The following is a 20,097-nucleotide window of genomic DNA, read 5'->3' as shown; positions in this document are numbered from 1 at the left end:
AAATTAAAGTCAAATCCATTTTGTCGCTTGGAGTAGGTTCACAGAGAACGCTGCTGATCATCTGCCACTCCAACAGTGATCTTTGCCTCTTAACAGTGTTACAAACACTGTTAAGAGGCAAAGATCACTGTTGGAGTGGCAGATGATCAGCAGCGTTCTCTGTGAACCTACTCCAAGCGACAAAATGGATTTGACTTTAATTTGTAAAAAAGAAAATGCATTTTCTGCTATCTGCTAAATGTCTACAGCTGACAGATACATGTAACAAGATCCAATCTAAGAGCTGCTGAGTTGAAAGGAGAATGAAAGCATGAAGACAGCAAACGGAGAAATATCGACTGGGCAAATATGGAGTGAATGAGTTATAGGCTGAGAAAAACCTCAGTGACGAAAAGAACAGAAATATATGGGATAATGAAAATCAGAAATGAGTGGTGAGTTTGAGAGCAGATGTTGAAAGAAGATTGAGATAAAAGTGCATGTATTCTGGCTCGAAACGAGAGAAAATAAAGTGTGAGTCAAGAGGACCTCAGTGAACAGTGTGACACTTGGTAAGTTGTAAAATGTGGTTGTCAAGGAAACAGCCCGCCAAGTCTCAATATGCATTCTCCGCGATATAGCAGAGAAGACCACTCGTGTTGTTTTACCATCCTGTGGGAGCGCTGCTGCCCTCACTGTCACACCTGCAGGACTGGGACCACATACATGTTTACATTACAGTTTCCCTCTTGAGACTAGGGGAAAACTGTTTATGATGAAACCCACTTGAAAGCTTCCTCAACCTATATGATGAAATTCAAATACAAATGATGTTTGTAGCCCAGGGAGGATGCCTTGCTTTGAACACAAGCTAACAAAGATAGAAGAGTGATCAAGGCTGTTTGAGAGGAGTGGATTCGCTCAGCAGCCAAAAAGTTAAAGGCAGCTAAATCATTTCAGTGGTGAAAGGTGCTGAATTATAATGCAGATATATTGTGAAATATGGGTGTGTGTGCGTGTCTGTGTGTGTGTCCAGGTGTAAAATAGACAAGGACATATCTGAGAGGGAGCTAATGAGCTGAAGTAGAGTCAGTGACCATAGGATTTGAGGTTGAGAAAGCCGGAGATTGGGGGGGGAAAAGATAACAGTGAAGGAGACATGGCGGGTGGAGGTTGACGCCAACACATCTATTTTCAGATTCCTCATAAAGAGTAAATGCCAATCAGGCCTTTCTTGTAATGCACAGAGCTTCAGTTCCTTTGTGTTTATGAGTGTCAGTGGACGATGGCTTTAGAGCCTCTGATGGCCACTGACATTTGTGATCGTCTAAAGTTCATGGCGCCATTCAACCTTGACAATGTCTCCCTATTAAAACTAACCAGGCATCACTCCAAGGTGCATCACATGGCTCAATGCCCATGCTCTAACAGGGAGTGTATTTCAGGTTTTGTTGCACAGGTTTAGCTGCAGTACAGCCCCATGCTGTCTGTCTCGCTGTATCCTAAGTGCTCAGCACCAAAACAGCATTAGCCCATCTCAATAATTCAACAACTTTAAGATCTTTTTGTGAAGAATAGTTCTGATTCAAGAGTCTGTCTACTAACTAGAGAGCCTGTAGGATTATGACCAAAGGGTCCTCGGCCTTGGGGAAGTAGGATGAGGTATTAGATTTTAATGAGTTTCTGCAGCTGGAAGCCAATCCCATAGTAGAGTGACATATGGCTCGGCAAACTCTGGAGAGAAGAGAGAGGATTAGATTATTGAACCTCTGCAAATCCAGGATTGACAGAACCTCCCATGATGGAGAAAAAGAAAACAGATGATGTTTATTTTATTCAAACCATATCAACAGCACAATGTGTACAATTGCAAGAGAAATGAATAATGCCTGCATTGTGGATCAATAGAAGTCAGTAGTAAACTGTCACCAATACTGTACATGTGCATTTATCCATATAATTAAGTCCAGAAAAGGCCACTGCCGTAGAAACAAAGTAAAATAAATGGTTGAATAAGGGACTCTAATGCAAGCCTTAAAAGCCAGCAAAAGAGCGGCTAATGGCAGTCCAAGCTTCCTGTTTTCTTCCAAACACTAATGTTGGAGGCAAAGCATTCAATGGGAGAAGGAGCGGCTGCAAAGCAAAGCCCTCATTACATACTCTTTGAAAGCCGGTGTGGTAAGCAAGAAATCACACTGGAGTGAGATTAGTAAGCGTAGAAAACAGAGGTGCAGAACAGAACTGTAAACAAGGTTGTATCACTACTGCTTTGACAAGCGAAATTATTTTGTTAAAGGATAATATCTTGTTACCCTATTACATCGATCCTATTGAGACACAGACTCTTGAATGCTACTTATAAATCACTAAAATATTGAACAGGGAATGTGTTTCCTTAGACATAAATAGATGTATTGGCTCAAGAAAACAACTTTTCTGTCATTGTTCGCTTTTACACAAGCTCCACCCCATTTTTTCCATGATTTCCTTAAGTCAATGTAAATAGATATTATAAGTGTTGTGATTTCAAAGGAGGGATAGAGTACCATTGTGGATGGATGTCCCTGAGCTCCTAAGCAATATGATCCAGCCACATACAGTATATGTATACTCACAGGCATATTTTATTAATGTTATTGTATTGTACAACATATCCAGAGTCCACCAGCATGGCACATTTACAGACATGAAGTTTCTCTGAGAGCAGTATAAAATAAGAGAGACACAAAGGAAAATATCATATAGGTACTAGCAAGTTGTGTGAAGAACTGCCTGATAAAAAAGTTCACCACTTCATACTATCCAAAATGTTTAAATAAATTAAAAAACAGCTTCTCAATAACAGTGCCTTCTCCAATGAAGCCTTGGACGCTGCCGTCTGTTTTTATCCTCTTAAGACTCGACAAGGCTCATTGAATAATTTCCAGCAGATGATGAGAGGGGAGCAACATTTCCATGAAAAAGGCTTCAGCCTCATTACACATGATAATGGTGTTGACCAGGACTATGAAATGGACCTGACATTTAAGGCATCAATCAGGAGCATCTGCACATTGCCGATAAAGGTCGTATTTATTTGTTGGTCTTATAATATGCACCCAACAGTACAGTATGTTCTGAAGTTTATGTCTAATTAAATGGTAACGCATTTCCTTTTAAGGTATACTTCACAGAGCTGCTAGCTTGGATGTAGACTGTGTTTGTTAATGCCCAGCTATACATCACTTCTTACCAGCCTAAAGCCTCCTGCTATACACTTGTCAATTGTATTGATCACTTGCTAAGTGATGCAGTCTGAAGAATGCTTCACTTCTTGATGTTTTCCTTTCAGAGAGTAGCAGCAGTCTCTCTGTTTATGGTGTCGGAAATCTCCGTATTTACAATTTTAAGCTCTGCAGTTTGCACCTCTCCACCTGGCGACACAACACACAGTTTGCCTAAAGGGTCAAAACTTTTTGATGATTTGGAAATGAGTTTTTCTCACATCCCACCTGCACAGTAGAGAAATCTACGGTTAACTTGTGTGTTTTGGGCGCTACAAAAACATCTCATTTAAACTTTTCTTACTGTGAGTTCTGTGTTTAAATATGTCCACTGATAGCACTACTTCTATTCTATTTTATTGTATTTACTTGCACTATTTTATCTGTTTTATTGTGTTGCACTGTTGGAGGAGCCTGGGACCTAAGATTTTCATCGACATAACTACACTGCAGGGAATTGTCTCCAGCACACTATTCCCCAGGTCCGGTCCAGGTCATTTCACCCAGCCCTAGCGCAACAATGCATATTATATCAAGTTCTATTTGAACGCCACTCCCCTGACTCCCTTTCCTGAAAACACGACTTTTTATTTCAAGATGAGTGTGAGGATATATCACGCAAACAGGTGTCATACTGCACAGCTCTTAGCTACTGTAATAACCACTATAAAGTGTTCTCTCTACAGGATGGTTTACCCTCTATACAGCATGATCAAAAGGGACTTGCTTGTCTCAAGGAACTTGCATCCTTCAAATTGAAAGCCAAAAGACGTTTACATGGTTATGTATCCATACTCTGACAGCTCTCAACATATGCAGTCATCCAAGCATCCTTGAGGAAAAAATGATGAAATGGCGTTTGCTTTTTTGAGAACGAAAAGCGGGAGCTTGAAAAGGAAGCTCCACAGGAGACCAGAGATAAATCTTACATTCCCTCTCTTCCTCTGTGCATTTGTATTGCAATCTGAAATGTGTGATGCTTTGATCAAACATATCAGCAGTGCATGAGCATTTAACATGTTACACCCTCTCACAAGGTAATTATAGAGATGTAAAGCAGTAAAATGATTGATATGCTTCTACTATTGATGCCACAATACCATGATACTTCCATAATACACATCTGAAAACTCATCTCTTTCGACTCCACTTCGAGAGATAGAATTACTAACAAAGAATTACTAACAAAGTACTAACAGAGCACTTATATACTAACAAAGGACTGGCTTATCTAAAGCCAGTTGAGTAGCACTTGAAATGTTTTAGCTCTATAAAATCTGATGTACTTATATGATTCTGTTTTCTTCAAGTTTGTATCTTCCTGGTCGAATGCACTTATTGTAAGTCGCTTTGGATACAATGTAATGTAATGTAATACTGATTTTGAGACTAAGATAGTGCCTTTTAAGATGAGGCGATGATGTGATGCATGACATTTTAGCGACATTAAAGAGTAATGGCCTGATATAGGGTAGGGATGAGCATGAGCATGATGACACAGTCCCTGAGGTTGAAAGACAACCTGAACTACTCGACAGGATTTGAAAAGGTGAAGACATTTCAGATGCATTAGAGTCTGCAGATGTTCTAAATTGAAAAGTTTCATGGGGAGATAATGTCTCCTTCAGCAGATTGGCTTGACACTACTGCTTTTAAGATATTTTACAGAGGTAGAAGAAAATCACATAAGATTACAGGGCTTAGACAGAGCCTTTTCCTCGTGAGCAATATTCTCTCAGTTTTACCAACGGGAAGAAAAAGCTGCAATCACTTGTCAAAAAGCTAATCTCACTGATTGAACTGTGTGTCTGAAGATAAAAACATTTTACAAACATTACTTTGAGATTATACAGGGAGCAACTGCAATTTACTTATACATTATAAATTCTGTTGTCGCTTATTGTCTATAGAGTAACAAGTAAGTATATTTGAGATTATAAATATGTCAAGCTATATCCATGTAGGCTACTGTTGTTTATACACATTAAGAGTACAAATGTTTTGTACTTTTAATCGCCTCACTGATTATGTTGTTTCTGTGACACTTTGTGCCAACCAAGGCTTTTATTGTTTCCATTTATAGAGAGACTGCATGCAGCGACAACAGGAGACTGCTAGTTACAGATTTATCATAACACTGCAGAGAAACATTTCAGATAAAGAATCAGTGTAATACTTTCAATTTTGAGCATTTCAAAATAAAGTAGCAGCCATTAACAGACTAAAGAGTGCTGTGTTGTCGATGAGGAAAAAATACTTTGAATTTCTGTTTCTGCCTGTCAGTGTTGTCTTATGTCAAAATGTTCTATGTGTAGTGAAATATATTCATCCAGTCACTTTAACTCCCGAGGTCTGCCTGTCTTGTAGCTGATGGAGGTTTGTGATTGGACAATGCCGTCATGTGGCTGTCACTAATGGATTACCACCTACCACACATGTTCTCAAGAGACAATGTAACATCTATACTGAGCTTACATCACAGTGTGTCTTTCATTTACTTGACATGCATGTCTCACCGCACATGTACTGTATAGATTTATGGGCAACCTTTTTTTTTTTACAACTTGTTGCCAATTAAAGGTCGAGGTTTTCTAAATGTCAACTCGCATTTCTTTGAGCCTATCACATCAATTGACCCCAAGACAGGAAGTTCAACATTGCCATAAAAGTGAACATGACAAGTATTGTGTATTATGACTGCTGGAAAAGCTAATACGTTATTATACATACATTATACATATAAGGGTGAAAAGCCAATGATATAGTACAAAACGCAAAAGTGTCCAAATGTAATTACTTTTATGTAATTGTGCAATGTCCTTATAAATATGTTCAAATAAGCATGAAAACTTCTTTTTTTTTAGATCTCTTCATTTGGGGTAAAGTATGGAGAGTGGTACGGCATCTTTTATTTTCTAACATCCCTTCTCACCAACTGTTGGGAACACAGATGTCACAGAGCAGATGCCACTTAGGGAAAATATGAGGAATTATGTGGCAGAGCCCATTAACAAATTAGGCACTTAAATATTTATTTTTAACTTGCTGCTGTGAGAGACTTCCTTTTATATGTAGCTGTTCAATTGAATTTCAGGTTCATGGTTTCAGGATGAACGATGATTACAAACGATGCACCCGTGTAGAATCACACAGTAAGTGCTGATGCTTTCTGAGCTCTGTGTGCATCAACACAGGACATGTCATGTTGGAAATGATGCAGAAGAAGTAAATGAATGTGGTTTAAATTCACAGGAAACCAGATGGTGGAGACTCAGCCTGAGGGCAGCCAGCAAGCTTTCCTTTCCATTCTTTCTGCAGACCATTACCGCCAAATATTATATTTATTTAATGAAAGTGCTGCATTAGTAAAGTCCAATCTATGCAACCACAGATTTGAAGAATATAATTTGCACATTGCTCTAGGCACAAACTTATTTCTCATTAATCAAATTCAGTAATGTTCAAAAAACATGTTTATTTTGTTAAATGGCTTTAATATTGTCATGTTAGTGTTCAGCAGCATTGTGGCTTTAGCAGCCAGCTGGACTAACAAGCAAGCGTCTCCTTTATTTGTGGTCGGTAACCTCAAGAGTGAAAAATATAATTGTGGAAACTGACGCTGCCTGAGTTTGAATTACAGTGAACTGTTGCCACCTGCTGCATGATTTCAGAGGTGCAACAGAAACACTTTAAACTATGGCCTAAACACATCTCTGATCTCCTGCTATTAGCACCAGGTTTTCTTTTGTCATACAAAATAATGGATATCATTGTTCAGCTGTTCTTTTACGATTTGTATTACTCTATTAACTGTCCTTATGTTTCCAATGTAATATATTTGTGGTCTTATAGGGTCACATGTTTAAGCAGCAGTGAAAGAAACCTGCAGGTCTGCTGCAACTCTTACTACTTTTAAATCCAGGCTGAAGACTCTTATTCTTTCCGCTGCTTTAAATTACACTGCACTGTAACTTGTATTCATGTATTACCTATGTTATTGTTTATTAGCTTGTTTTATGTTTACTTGTATTCTCTTTGCTCTTTAATGTCTCTTTTTAAATGCCATATTTCTAATGTTTTATCTCTGGAAAAAAAATGTATCTATGAAATAACTGATGGATGATGGTTGGTATTCAATTATTATTTACATGTCTACTGCATGGTTAGATTTGACTCTCTGTTTGATTTCAATTAGTTAATCACAGTTGTTTCAGACAATTTAAAAAATGTTATGTTCTTTTATCATCTAAGTTGGTCCCATTCCGTTTATTGAAACATTATAATAAAAAACAATATACCGAAAGAAACGTGGCCGCTGAAGCTCCGGGGGTTAGTGCGCTGATCTGCAAATCGGGGGGTCAGCTGTTCGACCCTCTGCAGTCAACATGTCAAAGTGTCTTAGAGCAAGATACTTAAACCCCAATTGCTCCTGAAGGAATGTCCACGCTTTGGATAAAACCATCAGATAAATATTATGCAGTGGAAGTAACCCAAACCATACTCCACAAGACGTTGATGATGAAGGTGCATCAACTCTGATTAAGACTGTGAATTTTCTTTATTAAATGTGAGTTTAACAAGCAATCATACATATGATTTATGCACTTCAACCGCTATGATATCACGTAGCATATTAACTGGATAGTGTTGGCATCATGACAGCACAATGATCTTTGTGATGTGTTGACGGTCATCAAACTGACCTTCATGCTCAATTCAACATAAAGCAAAACCAGTTTTCAGCACATACCTAAAAACCTAAAAAAGGTCAAGTAAAAATTGTTCTTGTATCTGTTAAAATCACTAGCTGCAATAATCTCCTCCCCCTACCCATAATAGAAAATAATTAAGTTCAATATTCTCAGAAAAAAAACACGGTTCATCTGGAAGGTATCAGCAGAACTGAAATTTAGAAAGAAAAGAAAGAGTTTGATGAAGTACAAAAGACATTATGAGTTATTGAAACAAGTGTCGGCAAAATACATACCTTCCAGCGGTTACCGCACTCATTACACAGGACAAATGTGGTCATCGGCTCATCAGCACTGCGTGTCTGCACCTAAAACACACACACACACGGATTAAGAAGCTGTAAACATTGCAGACATAAGAGGATACAATGAGGAGATTAACTGAATACAATTGTATAAAACTTCTTCATTAACACAGTGGTGTCTGGGAAATGTGTTCCTAGGTCCATAACCTTGACCCAGTTTATCAGTTTGTACTGCCCTTGAGCACAGGCCTGCGACCTAGGGCTGCTGTGCAGTCAGTGTTTTGCCTCCCTATTCCTGCCTGCTGGTCAGCTGATAGAGGAGTTATAGTGCTTTGCCAGTTTTATCTTGTTATGCAGCATGTTGATTCTTCTCTCAGAGCTAGCTAAATACATGGGACTGGAGGAGAGATCTTCAGAATTGGTTGACTGTGTCACCTTGTAGCTGCAGTAAATGTCTTTGTCAATTCTCAGGCCGTAAGTTCATATCAATCTTCAGTGTTTGCCATCAAGTTTCAGCAGCTCTCCCCGTGTTTCATTGGGTTTCGACTCCATGCTCCAGAAGTTTCCATTACAAGTGCAATTTTTTTTTTATGGCAGACTATACAACGATTCTTTTACTAGATGTTTCATCACATACAATACGATGACCTTTCTTATTACAATCGTGACATCCTTCATATGGCCTTTTTCCATGACATTCTTTACGACACTTCTTATGACATTCTATAATACTTTAGTATTTTTTTTATGGGACAGGGCACTGTGTTTTTTATTTTGTGAGATTCTATCATATGACTTGTATGAAACTTTTATGACATTTGTATTGCATACTACAGGTGTGTGTGTTTACCTGGTTGTAGGTGCAGTTCTTCTTCCTGCACTTGCTGCACTGGAACATGTCGGACGAGGTGCCTCCAGTTTTGGCCATCTGGTGCTCCCGGATGGCTTCCTGGGTGAGAACGTTCCTCAGCTGTTTCAGCTCCTCGCTGGCCATCTCCTACATTAAGCAAATATGTGAGAAACTGGGGCAGATCAACATAAAAGTGTGGCACACCAACAGATCCGAGCATCACAAAAGGAGTTCATGGATGGTTTAGTATGAATTGGCGGTGTTCTGTACCTCAGCCGACATGCTGGCGATGCGACCCAAGTCAATGTTTCCTGCGAGGACGTTCCTGCGAAGCCCAGGGTTCTTCGGGTCCTTCAGGTTGCTGATACGGCTGCGGACTTTGTTTTTATACTTCATATCAGTGGCCTTTGATTCCTGGTAGATATGTGCAACCGCGCAGTCAAGGTAGATCTGATCACAGTCATAATGTCAAACAGGATACTTTCAAGTTTGATGACCAAACATAGAGAAAAACAATTAGTTAAATTGAAGGATATGATCTTCAATCTCTGCAGCCATGCTGTCACAGTTGGTTGCAAAATCCTTGAAGTCGTCTGTAAAGACCAGAAACAAAAGTAAATCTGGACATCACAGTGACATTTGTGTGTGTTCCCTTGGTGGTATCTTGCTGTAGATTTACACTCTGCAGTCTGTTTTTGTATGTGTTTCTTTGTCAGAGTATTCAGAGCACAGCAGCTACAGTAGTGTGTATTCTCAGTGATAAAGTCTAATCTTAGCCTCACTGTCTGCGCGCAGGGCAGCTGCCAGCAACTCAATGCACTTGTCTCTGATGGAGTCCCCAGTAGCATAACGAGGGGACAGTGGCCCCCCGGGGGAACTGAAGCTGGGGGACATGGGGCTGGTCGGGGTGGTGGGAGTTTTAGGAGTTTCGGCTTTGCCCCTCCTATAGAAAAAGGACACATTAAAGCATAGCATTCAAAGTGTGTGAAGCAACACCTCCTGTGTGTTTGGCCTGATTTGACCTTAGGAAGGAAAGGAGTTACCTGCTTTTGTGATCTGCTTTTTTGGGGCAGCATAAAACCCTCATTAGCTTTGGTCTCAAATGATTCATATGTCTTTATGGGCTTTAGGTTTGTTTACCTGAATATAAGTTACTTAAGATGAATGTATTTCAGCTAGATTAAATGTTAAATAATCATCAACAAACATCATAAACCTTAGCCTACATGACCCTACTATTGACAACATAAATAAATAATTGAAATACTTCTCAATGCTGTCGGTAGAGGGCTTCCTCTGTGGAGGTCCAGGCTGAGGAGTCTTAGAGCCGTGAGACTCTCTCCTGTAAAACAAAGTCAATAGCGTCATCTTCTTGCTTTTCATAGAGAAACCCTCTGAAACCTTAACGGAAAAATGATTGACCTTTCAGCTGGTAGCTTCCTTGCTGGCGGTGAGCTGCTTCTCTTTGAATCGATGGATTTCCGCCTAGTGAATAATGAGACACTTTCAGTAAATATACATTTCCTTTGCATTTCCAAGTATGAGTGAGATTTTACCTGTCAGGTTTGGAGTCAGTTGACGGATGTTTCACTGGTGGGCCAGGCTTTGAGTCGCAGGAGTCCTTCCTGCAACACAAGAGACACCGATAAAGTGTAGTTAGTGTTGATTCAAAGGCAATATACTGTTGAATTCATTTGTTTCTGCACACCTGTGTTTTTCTTTTTTGACATCCAAACTGGGCTTCTTGGGAAGGGGCGGTCTTGAGTCCAATGAATCTTTCCTGAAAAAGGAAGCATTTGTTTGATTCTTAGACAAATCCACTTGCAGAAAGTGAACAACAAGGCACATATAACCATCACAGGTGTTCATACTCATGAGTGACCTACCTTTCTCTCTTAGCCTCATCTGAGTGTTTAATAGGCACTTTGATATCCGATGACTCTTTCCTGGAAAAATAAAACAAATGTCCATATATATTACCAAAATAATATATTTGCTCTTTACAGTTAGCTATTGCTCTCCCTTTACACTGTAAGTAAAGAAGTGAATAATTTATTTTTACATCATATATTGAAGAAATGCAAGAAACATAGTGAATAAAACCTTAAGCTGATTAAATGTATCCTTGGAAACTCTGTAAATCTATTTATTTTGCAGCGACGTAAAAAGAAACCGAAAAACATGGGTTGAGGTCACTGATCCTCCAGCATTTTTTTCAGAATGAATAATTTCCAGAATCCCGGACCTTTCTTTTTTTACAAGGTCTGATGTCTTCTTCTGTGGTGGAGGTTTAGAGTCTGATGACTCCTTCCTGCTGCGGCAAACAACACAAGGTTTCGATTCAGAAAGGAACATTTATAATTTTTCAAAAATAATGCTGTCAGACACTTCCGGTCCTGTAATGAGAATTCATCTGATCCAGACCTCTCTTTTTTCACATCGGGTAATTGGCGCTGCGGGGGAGGAGCCTGGGGGTGAAGGTGAAATGGAAGTGGAGCAAAAGGAGCGTTGGGGTCAGGTGGCTCCTTTCTGAATAAAAGAAAACACCTTTGAGTTGAGAGGCGTCGCTTCATGGCGAGAGTGGATATTATAAGCAATTACTTATGTGAGGCAACGCAGTGGGCATGCAGACCCTGACCTGGGTGGAGGAGGATGAAGGTGAAGAGGAAGAGGAGCAAATGGAGCATTGGGATCCAGTGGAAACTTCCTGGTGTGAAAAAAATTCAACATTTGTTTGAGAAATCTCACATTTCTCTGCACTAACTCAGTCCACCATGCACCGAAGCATGCCTGACCTTTCTTTCTTTACTTCCACGGAAATCCGCTTCGCCGGCGGAGAGGCGGGGAGAGGAGCGTGAGGACGAGGATGTCGGGAGGAAGAGTCTTTACCGTCCTTCCTGAACAAATACCACAACAGAAAAGTCAGAGAGGGGCAACTGAAGAGTACCCAATGCTGTTCCAGTGGAATCAAAAGTATTTTCTGACACACCTCACTGACCCATCACAGCATGCACCCATGCACAGAGAGTATCCGGTTAGCCCAAGAGTCTGCTAATAAAACTGAAGACACAAATGTCAGTGCATTCGAGTGACTCAGAAAGGGTTATGTGGTGCAGTTATATTTCCGTCCATCATGCTCTTCAGCGCACGCCATGCATGGGTCCAGACCTGTCTTTTTTCAGGTCCACTGAGGGGCGTCTAACTGGGAGAGGGGGCCGGGCAGGGAGTGGGGCCCGGGCAGGGCGAGGGGGCGAGGGGTCCCGGGTGGGATAAAGAACAGTGCAGTCCATCACTCCTCTCCTGCAATACATTATTTAATCTGAAACTCTGACGCATGTTTTGATGTGTAGTAATACATTTTTGAGCCACCTCTGTCTCACCTTTCGAATAGTGGTTTGGAAAATATTGGTTTCTTTCTCTGGGGTTCGATCGGCGGCATCTCGTGTCTGTTACTCTCCTTATATTTGCCCTTCTTCATGTCATCTGTGTAGCTGTGCTTCTTCGGCTCCTCTGGGTTTCTTTCCTTTTTGAACTCTTCCAGGTGTTCTCCTAAAGGTCTTTCTTTCCTTGGTTCTGGATGCTTTTTCTCACCCTGCAGGTCTTGCATATTTTTCTGTTTGTAGTAATCTGCTTCCAGTGGGCCATCCCCTGCATGTCCTTGCTTTTCGGGTTCTTCTAAATGCTTATCTTTTCTGATTTTTTGGGGATGTTTCTCATATTGGGGCTCCTCCAGGTGTTTTTCATCGCTGGGCTCTTCTTGGTGTCTCTTTTTGTTTCTGTGTTCATCATTGTGTTTTTCTGTTCTGTTTTTATCAGAGTGTTTTTTGTCAGGATCTGAGTCGTGTTTGGATTTGTTACCCAGTCTTCTGTGACTAACAAAAACAAAGGGAGTATCATATTTACCTCTTTCCCAGAGCCAGAAAAAAACGTCTATAGTTTACGTCAGGTCTGTTGTTGTTGCACCTTAAGCCCTCTTCATACAGGATTAAACTGACTGATGTTGACGGGTTATCTATATTACTTCAGTTGTGCGCTAAGCTGATTAACTCAGCAATAGTTAACGGCTGTATCGGTACAAACTCAGAGATGCCTTTACAGCTTTTACAGCAAATAGTGGAATAAATTAAATCCAAATGGGGACAAACAATGTCAGTCTCAGATGGAAACACCATGCATGATCACTTCGTTCATACTGTGTAGCGTCTTTAGAAATACCCTAGTTCGCACTCGTGAACATGTTTACCTAGAAAAACATGCAAATTCAAGCCTCAGGGAAAGAAGCTTCCATCATGACATGCCTATAGGTGCAGGTAGGAACGTAGACAGACAAAATATGATTTAAAAGCTTCCATGGAAACTTTTAAAAAAAGAGAAAATATTTACACAGTGTAAATAACTATTGACTGGATAGGCTGCTAGAGTGTGACTCCTGAAACTTTCTTACAGCTTTAATTTGTGTTCTTCTTATGAAGGAGATGCTGTGTTAAACTATTTCTATGTAATATAAATATAATATACATTATTATGAATACTATATTTAATAAATACAAATCTACAAGTACTCTAGGTCTACTGTTGTGTATTGTGGCAATTCATGATAAACATCTCTCTATCTCCCTGAACGTCTACACTTCCATCTTTTACTACATCATATTTCAGATTAAATGAAACCAGTTCACACTCAACACTCTCTTCTTGTCTCTGCTTCTTCATTAAATATCATGCTAGCTGTGGGGTTTCGGTGCAGCAGCTGTCAAAGTACTGACCTGCTCTGTGTGTCAGAGGGGGGGCTGCTTGGAGACCCGGCCGTGTTGCTGGAGTCCAAACCGTTCTTCGTGAGGGATGCTTTCTCAGTATCTGTGTGAATGTTTGTGTGGAGGAATAATATCAGTAAATCACTCGGTTCATAATGTGTTTACTGCACAAAGCATGCTTCTACTGCTGAGTAAATCATGCATCAGTGTCAAGTACCCAGATGTCTTTTCCAGTCTTTAATGAGGACCTTTGCCAAGGCAATGACTTCCTCATCTGTGCAGTGCTTCCTGATTCCGTTCACTGACATGCCGATCCTCGTTTCCTTAAACAAACATACATTTGATCTTAAGTAATAGCAGTCATCTTATTTGACATGATGGTTTATGACTATCAATAAATCCTATGTTAAAAAGAAAACTGTAAATTAGACTAAAGACAACATACTGGTGCATAATTGTATGCATGGTCCTTCTATAAATAAATGCATACCTGGAGAAGTTTGAGTGTCATATTGAAACTTTTGAGTTCCTTCAGCAGGTCCATGGCACCCTCCTGAACACACAAAATAGTGAAATGCAAAAACAAGTCAGACGTTTTAACCTGGAAATATTGAATGGTTTTATTTACAAATATGTCATGAAGATGTCTAATGCAGATTTGATTCCATGCAAATATGAACATCTCAAAAAAGAAAGTGCAGATCGTGTGTGTGAGCAGAAACAGTTTCACTTTTGTTATTTGCATTTTAGACAAATACATATTAATTCATACATTTAAATTATATATCATAACAGGCATTACATAGTCATTTGTGAGACTATTGTCTTCATTCTAGAAATCAAAGTTTCCATGGATTATTTTTTTAGTAGGCTGCTACTGCATTGTCGTTTAAAGCCCTCTAATGCACTCTGCACTCCGTGACTCGCGCCATGAAACAACGTCCTGTTTGCAGTTCACAACGCACACGCACGTACGCACGCAAACACACGCACGCACACACACACACACACACACACACACACACACACACACACACACATTCACAAACGACCTTGCCCAATGGTCGCTCTGTTTACTTTCTGTCGAGACGAGTCACTTTTAAAACGTCAAACTGCAAAAAGTTGCAGAAATTGTCGAAAAGCTGACAAAACTTGTTCCATAGAGCGCGGCACAGTAGAGCCTAACACCTGTTGATCATTTGTGGAGTAGCCTACAGTCAGGCTCATATTTCAAATGTCGAAGTATTACACCGATACAAACGAAATCAAACGTAATGCAAGGTAAATCTGAGGGGAAATATTTCCAGAAGAGACGTTCAAGAGCCTTCTGTGCAGCACGAGGTGGCGGGACGACGCACCACCTGTGGGTGTCAAAATAAGTTCTCACCGTGTTATTCCGAGTCACCATCTTGTCCAGTTTTTTTGCAATCCGGATGAGATCTTCCTCTCGCGTCATCGCTGCATTTACTCGATTAACAAGGAACCTATAATGTCGATAGGGTACTTATTGCAAACCGTGAAATTAGTTTTTTTCCTTCTAAACAACTGTTTGTCTCCTCTGTAGGTCGGACTGTAGCGCACGCTCCATTCAGCCCAGAGGCGTGTCCTGCTGCAGGGTCCCACACGCTGCACGACACATGACAACAACTAAATATAGAAGCTGAAGTGGACACACATATATAATGCTAATGGTTATTCACTTAATGATATGTTAAAGAGACATATTCATTGATTACTTTCTTGTGATGCTACACATCAGTGACCTCATTGCATCCGTATTCAGTCTCGTATTACTCTGTGTTTTGGCTGCACCTGTTATTTCCAGTGCAACAGTTTTTGTTGTCGTGCCAAAGTTCAGCCTGACACCGGATCACAGTTACTACATGTGTGTTAGCTCACCAAGAACTTCAGCACTATGTAACACAGATGTACCCTTTCTGAGCCTTGGATGTGTATGTGTGTTCAGGTGTGTAGTTAACATCAGGCAAAAATAATTCACTTTCGCTATTACAAATAATATAATGACTGTTGGAACTTTTGTATTTGTTTGTACGTGTTTACCACCAGAGGGCACTGTGGTGTAAATCTATTACCTCACAACAGTCCAACAACAGATATGATCACAGATCAGATATCATGCTGACCTTGCAACCAACCATTACATTTTCTTCTGGGTGCCATCCTTCAAGTAGTAAATGTAAACCATTTTTAAGTGCTCACACCATTTGCTGTAACATTTAGCGTTTAGGTGTGACAACGTTAGAGAGCTATTTTACCCAAAATGTTTGAAGTGATATCATCCTAATATTGAAGTGGAATCATATTATTCAGAATGACTGAAGCCTGTTTCCGTGCTGCTCAGTCTTTTTTGAGTTCTGGTGGTGTACACAGTGAGTACGCTGAAGTTGGTTAAAGGAACATTCAGTGCATGAAATTACTTGATATTACACGAGCAAGTGCTTTTCACAAGATCCCTTTAAAAAATGTGTTTATAAATCAGCCTTGACAACTTTTTGGAAGCAACCACTTTCAGACTGTTTTCATAGCAAAATCAGGGGAAGCACGCTCCCAGTGCTGCAAGGCCCAGAGACTTACTCCCACGGTCGACCCGCTGCACTTCAGATCTTAGAGACGTCCCTGCTGCTGGATGTCTCCACAGTTGTGGGAAGCGAGGACATGGGAGATGCAAGTCCCAACAGTCTGCTTTTGAAGTTAGATCAAATATCAGTGGGATGAAGGTTTTGAGGTTTTAATTAGTTAGGATTTCTCCGTCTCGAAATGTACTCATACAGCGACAGTTTATATGGACAGTTTATGTAGGCAGCAATGCTCTGCAACATAATTGTATATCATTACAGAACAGTATTGGCTGGAAAACGTAAAAGTCTGCCCTTAAGGTGAAGTGTAAGAGAGTGGATTTCTTTGATAACGGTGTGTTTAAAAGCCTAAAATATGGAGCATGTCCCATTTATCCTGAGAGCTAACTGTGATGCTTTTGTTTGTGGCCCGAGGATTTGAAGATAACTGTTAACGATGGCAGTTGAAAGTACAGTCTGAAAGCTTGTCTCGGGCAAAGAGTATTATCTCTTTACAACACTCTTACACAACAGGCTGAGTGTATAACCCTTACCCCTGGGTGTCTGGCAGGTAGAGACAATGTGGGCCAACTAGAGAAGTGGGACAGCTACGCATGAGGTAAGAGAGGAAGCAGGCCAAGAGGAAGGACCAGTGATCAAGATCAACTGGCAACATCCTTTAAAACTCTGTGCACTAAACCCTTCGGCTTGGAGCCATTCGAGAAGAAGCAGAGGATGAAGAAAACAACCTGCTTCCACTTCTGCAGCCCCAGACCTTCTTCCCAGACATTTGGACAAATAAACTGTATGATCTCTTTTGAAGAAAAGCACTCTGTATAGCTTGATCCACAAGCCTCATCGCAAAAATCAAATAAGGCTCATAGACAGAATATTATAATACATTAATCGCACAAAAAAAACAGCAATTGCAAGCTGCGTCAACATCATTGACTGAAGACTTTATTATGTATTAATTTGATATTTTATAACGTGTATATTGCCAATGTGTCAGAAAACAGTTGCTTATTTACACACTAAATTATTGCAGATAAACATTTGCTTTTTATTTGGGTTAATGTATGGGTCGACATAATGAATTTAAAGGTTAAAATCACTCTGTTAGTGCTTTATTTGTCTCTCTGACGAAACAATTATAATCTGGATCTTCAGCCGCTATGCGTTCACCCATGTGACGTCCGTATTATTTTCCGTGTTTGTAATGCTAAAGGACAGTTTGTTATAGTTTTTTTGATAGAGTTGGATATGTCAACAAAGAGTTGCATCAAAAAATACTATAATCTGTAATACAGCAGCATGTCCCGAATGACAAACAGAAAAGAAAGCATGCATTTGCCCCATAGGGCAAACATTGGAAAATGGATTCATGTGCTGGAAATAAGATAACTACAACTTTGAAGCCGGGGTCCTAGATTCAATGCCAGATCAAGTCTAATAGAATACATGATTTTATACTGTAAAGAATTTCAATAGAGAGCCCACTGTGTTGGTCCAAAGTGTTCCTCTTAGGGCACTGTACATCCTACATGCTTTAACAGACAAAGAGTACACACAGATCCAACAGGGAATATCCACCAGTCTACTCTCCTCTATAGGAACACCTCGCCCAGAGCTGGTGTCTTCGCCAGTCACAGACCAGAGACGCCAGGCCTGCGCAATTATGGCAATTTTTTTATGACATCAGACCAGAAAATGAATGATTTAATTGAGCTGTCCATTTTTTCTGGATCATGGTGCAGGATGCAGAACCTGTAATAGAGCATGTCAAAACAGAGTGGGAGAATTGTTTAGACGTTCACATCTGCCGTTGGCTGGAAGGTCATTCCAGTTGGTTCGTCTGCTAATAATGACCACTGTTTGGCGTTGGCGCTCGCAAAAAGTAGGCTAAATCTCCTGGAGAGGTTGGACCACCCAAAGACTGTAAGAACATCCCTGTGCCTTCAGCTGTCTCAAAGTCGTTATTTACTGCCACACACACTCCAAATCTACCATATCCAAAACTGTTTTGGTGGGGGCACTATTTTAGGCTACCTTTGACCAAAATAACCGGTGGTGCCACCGTTAGACACAATCCAACCAAAATAAGTCAATGAATAACCTTACTAAAGCTGAATTACGCCCCAACAAAGAGATGTTTAACTCGATTCCTACAAAAAATACTGTTACTGTCAACTGATTTGCAGATTAGGAAGAGAATGATTCGGCCTATACAGTAGCTTCACAGTGAGCAGCACAAAGATTCATTTAAAGCTGGATTGGAATATGTAAAATATGCAATATAACTTTTCCACAACCGTCAATTACACATTGGCACACTGTACAGACACTGAGTCATTTGTATAGTGTGTCTGCAAAAAGATCCTGTGGTTCTTCCCAAGGCTGCGATTTGATCTCTGAGCTCTCTTCGTTTGTGCTTGAGCCACGACTTTATACTGACAAACAAGTGCATAACCCTCATTTGGCATGAGAATAAAAGAAAGGAAAATTGTTTCAAAATATAGAACAAAATGAGGATGAAGATCAGCTCAAAATAATTGATAAAGCGGAGCTCTTACGCCAACAGCCCAGATAGGGTTAGTGTGTAAATCCCGTCTTACTCTCATTTCCTCTTCAACTGACCTCTAATCCAATTATAAATTCAAAACCTGCAAAATCTACCTTTCCTCTACTTATTAGCAGCTTTCTGAAGTGATTTAAGAGAAGCAGGAAATGCTGACTCAATGCTGAATGACCCAGTTAGTAGACATGTAAATCCACAGATGTTACACTTTGGCTCTTAGAAGTTGATTGAATTCAGATTTTGTTTGTGTTCTGTTGTAAATTTGAGACCCTGAGTATCACCAATGGTTCTTGCAATTTAAAGGTGGTGGGAAGTAGTGGAGTACAAATACTTTGTTACTGTACTTAAGTACATGTTTCTGGTATCAGTACTTTACTCCACTACTTATTTTTCTGCCGACTTTTTACTTTGACTTCTTACATTTTGAACACAAATACCTGTACTTTCTACTTCTTACATGTTGAACCCAAATATCTGTACTTTCTACTTCTGACATTTTGAACCCAAATATCTGTACTTTCTACTTCTTACATGTTGAACCCAAATACCTGTACTTTCTACTTCTCTCATTTTCCAAACAGGCTGGTTCCNTCTTGCAATTTAAAGGTGGTGGGAAGTAGTGGAGTACAAATACTTTGTTACTGTACTTAAGTACATGTTTCTGGTATGAGTACTTTACTCCACTACTTATTTTTCTGCCGACTTTTTACTTTAACTTCTTACATTTTTAACACAAATACACAGTAAAATCTGGAGTGTTAATTTAACACTCTGAGATAAGGAACATATGTTCACTGGCTCAGTGTTGAAATGTACTCTTTAAGTGTTCAATTAAGTGGGCGGTGTACATTTTCAAAACAGGCTCATTACTTTAGTTTTAATCTGCGTTTGGTGGTGTGATCATTATTATTTAGAGTCATTGCGTGCCTATTGAACACAATCCATGAATCTATAATTTCCTGGTCTTCTCTGAACAAGAGGGATGAGAATGGCAGTTAGGGAGGAAGCGTAAGAGGCAGAGACAGGTGATGAAGTTAGCAACAATACTGAGAGCAGCGGCGATATTAATCTCCGTTGCTCTCTCACCCATGGCCATACAGT

At 40.0% G+C, this 20,097-nt stretch overlaps 1 protein-coding gene across 4 annotated transcripts; it reads right to left on the bottom strand.

The window, feature by feature from the left end:
• Window positions 1–7,781: 7,781 nt before the first annotated feature.
• Window positions 7,782–15,479, bottom strand: tcea3 (transcription elongation factor A (SII), 3). Of its 4 annotated transcripts, none has more exons than XM_010774016.1 (21): window positions 15,230–15,479; window positions 14,333–14,395; window positions 14,060–14,165; window positions 13,855–13,945; window positions 12,469–12,960; window positions 12,257–12,388; window positions 11,884–11,985; window positions 11,727–11,795; window positions 11,513–11,617; window positions 11,334–11,402; window positions 10,975–11,034; window positions 10,797–10,868; window positions 10,645–10,713; window positions 10,511–10,573; window positions 10,356–10,430; window positions 9,871–10,031; window positions 9,625–9,681; window positions 9,359–9,513; window positions 9,089–9,235; window positions 8,230–8,301; window positions 7,782–8,144 (listed from the first exon to the last, which is right to left on the bottom strand). In XM_010774016.1, the coding sequence occupies exons 1-21, from the start codon at window positions 15,296–15,298 to the stop codon at window positions 8,136–8,138; spliced, it is 2,238 nt and encodes a 745-aa protein (XP_010772318.1). In that variant the 5' UTR covers window positions 15,299–15,479; the 3' UTR covers window positions 7,782–8,135. The 4 variants fall into 4 exon arrangements, with proteins under 4 accessions (XP_010772318.1, XP_010772319.1, XP_010772320.1 ...); XM_010774017.1 differs by having other exon boundaries at window positions 11,334–11,399; XM_010774018.1 differs by lacking the exons at window positions 12,257–12,388; window positions 12,469–12,960 and having other exon boundaries at window positions 15,230–15,475.
• Window positions 15,480–20,097: the final 4,618 nt, after the last annotated feature.

Source organism: Notothenia coriiceps, unplaced genomic scaffold, assembly GCF_000735185.1.
Source record: "Notothenia coriiceps isolate Sejong01 unplaced genomic scaffold, NC01 NC01_scaffold00013360, whole genome shotgun sequence".
Classification (NCBI taxonomy): domain Eukaryota; kingdom Metazoa; phylum Chordata; class Actinopteri; order Perciformes; family Nototheniidae; genus Notothenia; species Notothenia coriiceps.
The sequence above is the reverse complement of the archived record's forward strand: the minus strand, read 5'-3'. Positions and strand labels throughout refer to the sequence as shown.

Bases quoted from the DNA above. Each gene is read 5' to 3' on its own strand.
- tcea3 (XM_010774016.1), bottom strand. From the start codon at position 15,298: ATGACGCGAGAGGAAGATCTCATCCGGATTGCAAAAAAACTGGACAAG. The intron at 11,986-12,256 runs GTCTGGACCCAT...GTATTTGTTCAG, and splicing joins GTGGACCTGAAAAAAGACAG to GAAGGACGGTAAAGACTCTT. The intron at 10,574-10,644 runs GTAAAATCTCAC...ATTATTCACTAG, and splicing joins ACTGACTCCAAACCTGACAG to GCGGAAATCCATCGATTCAA.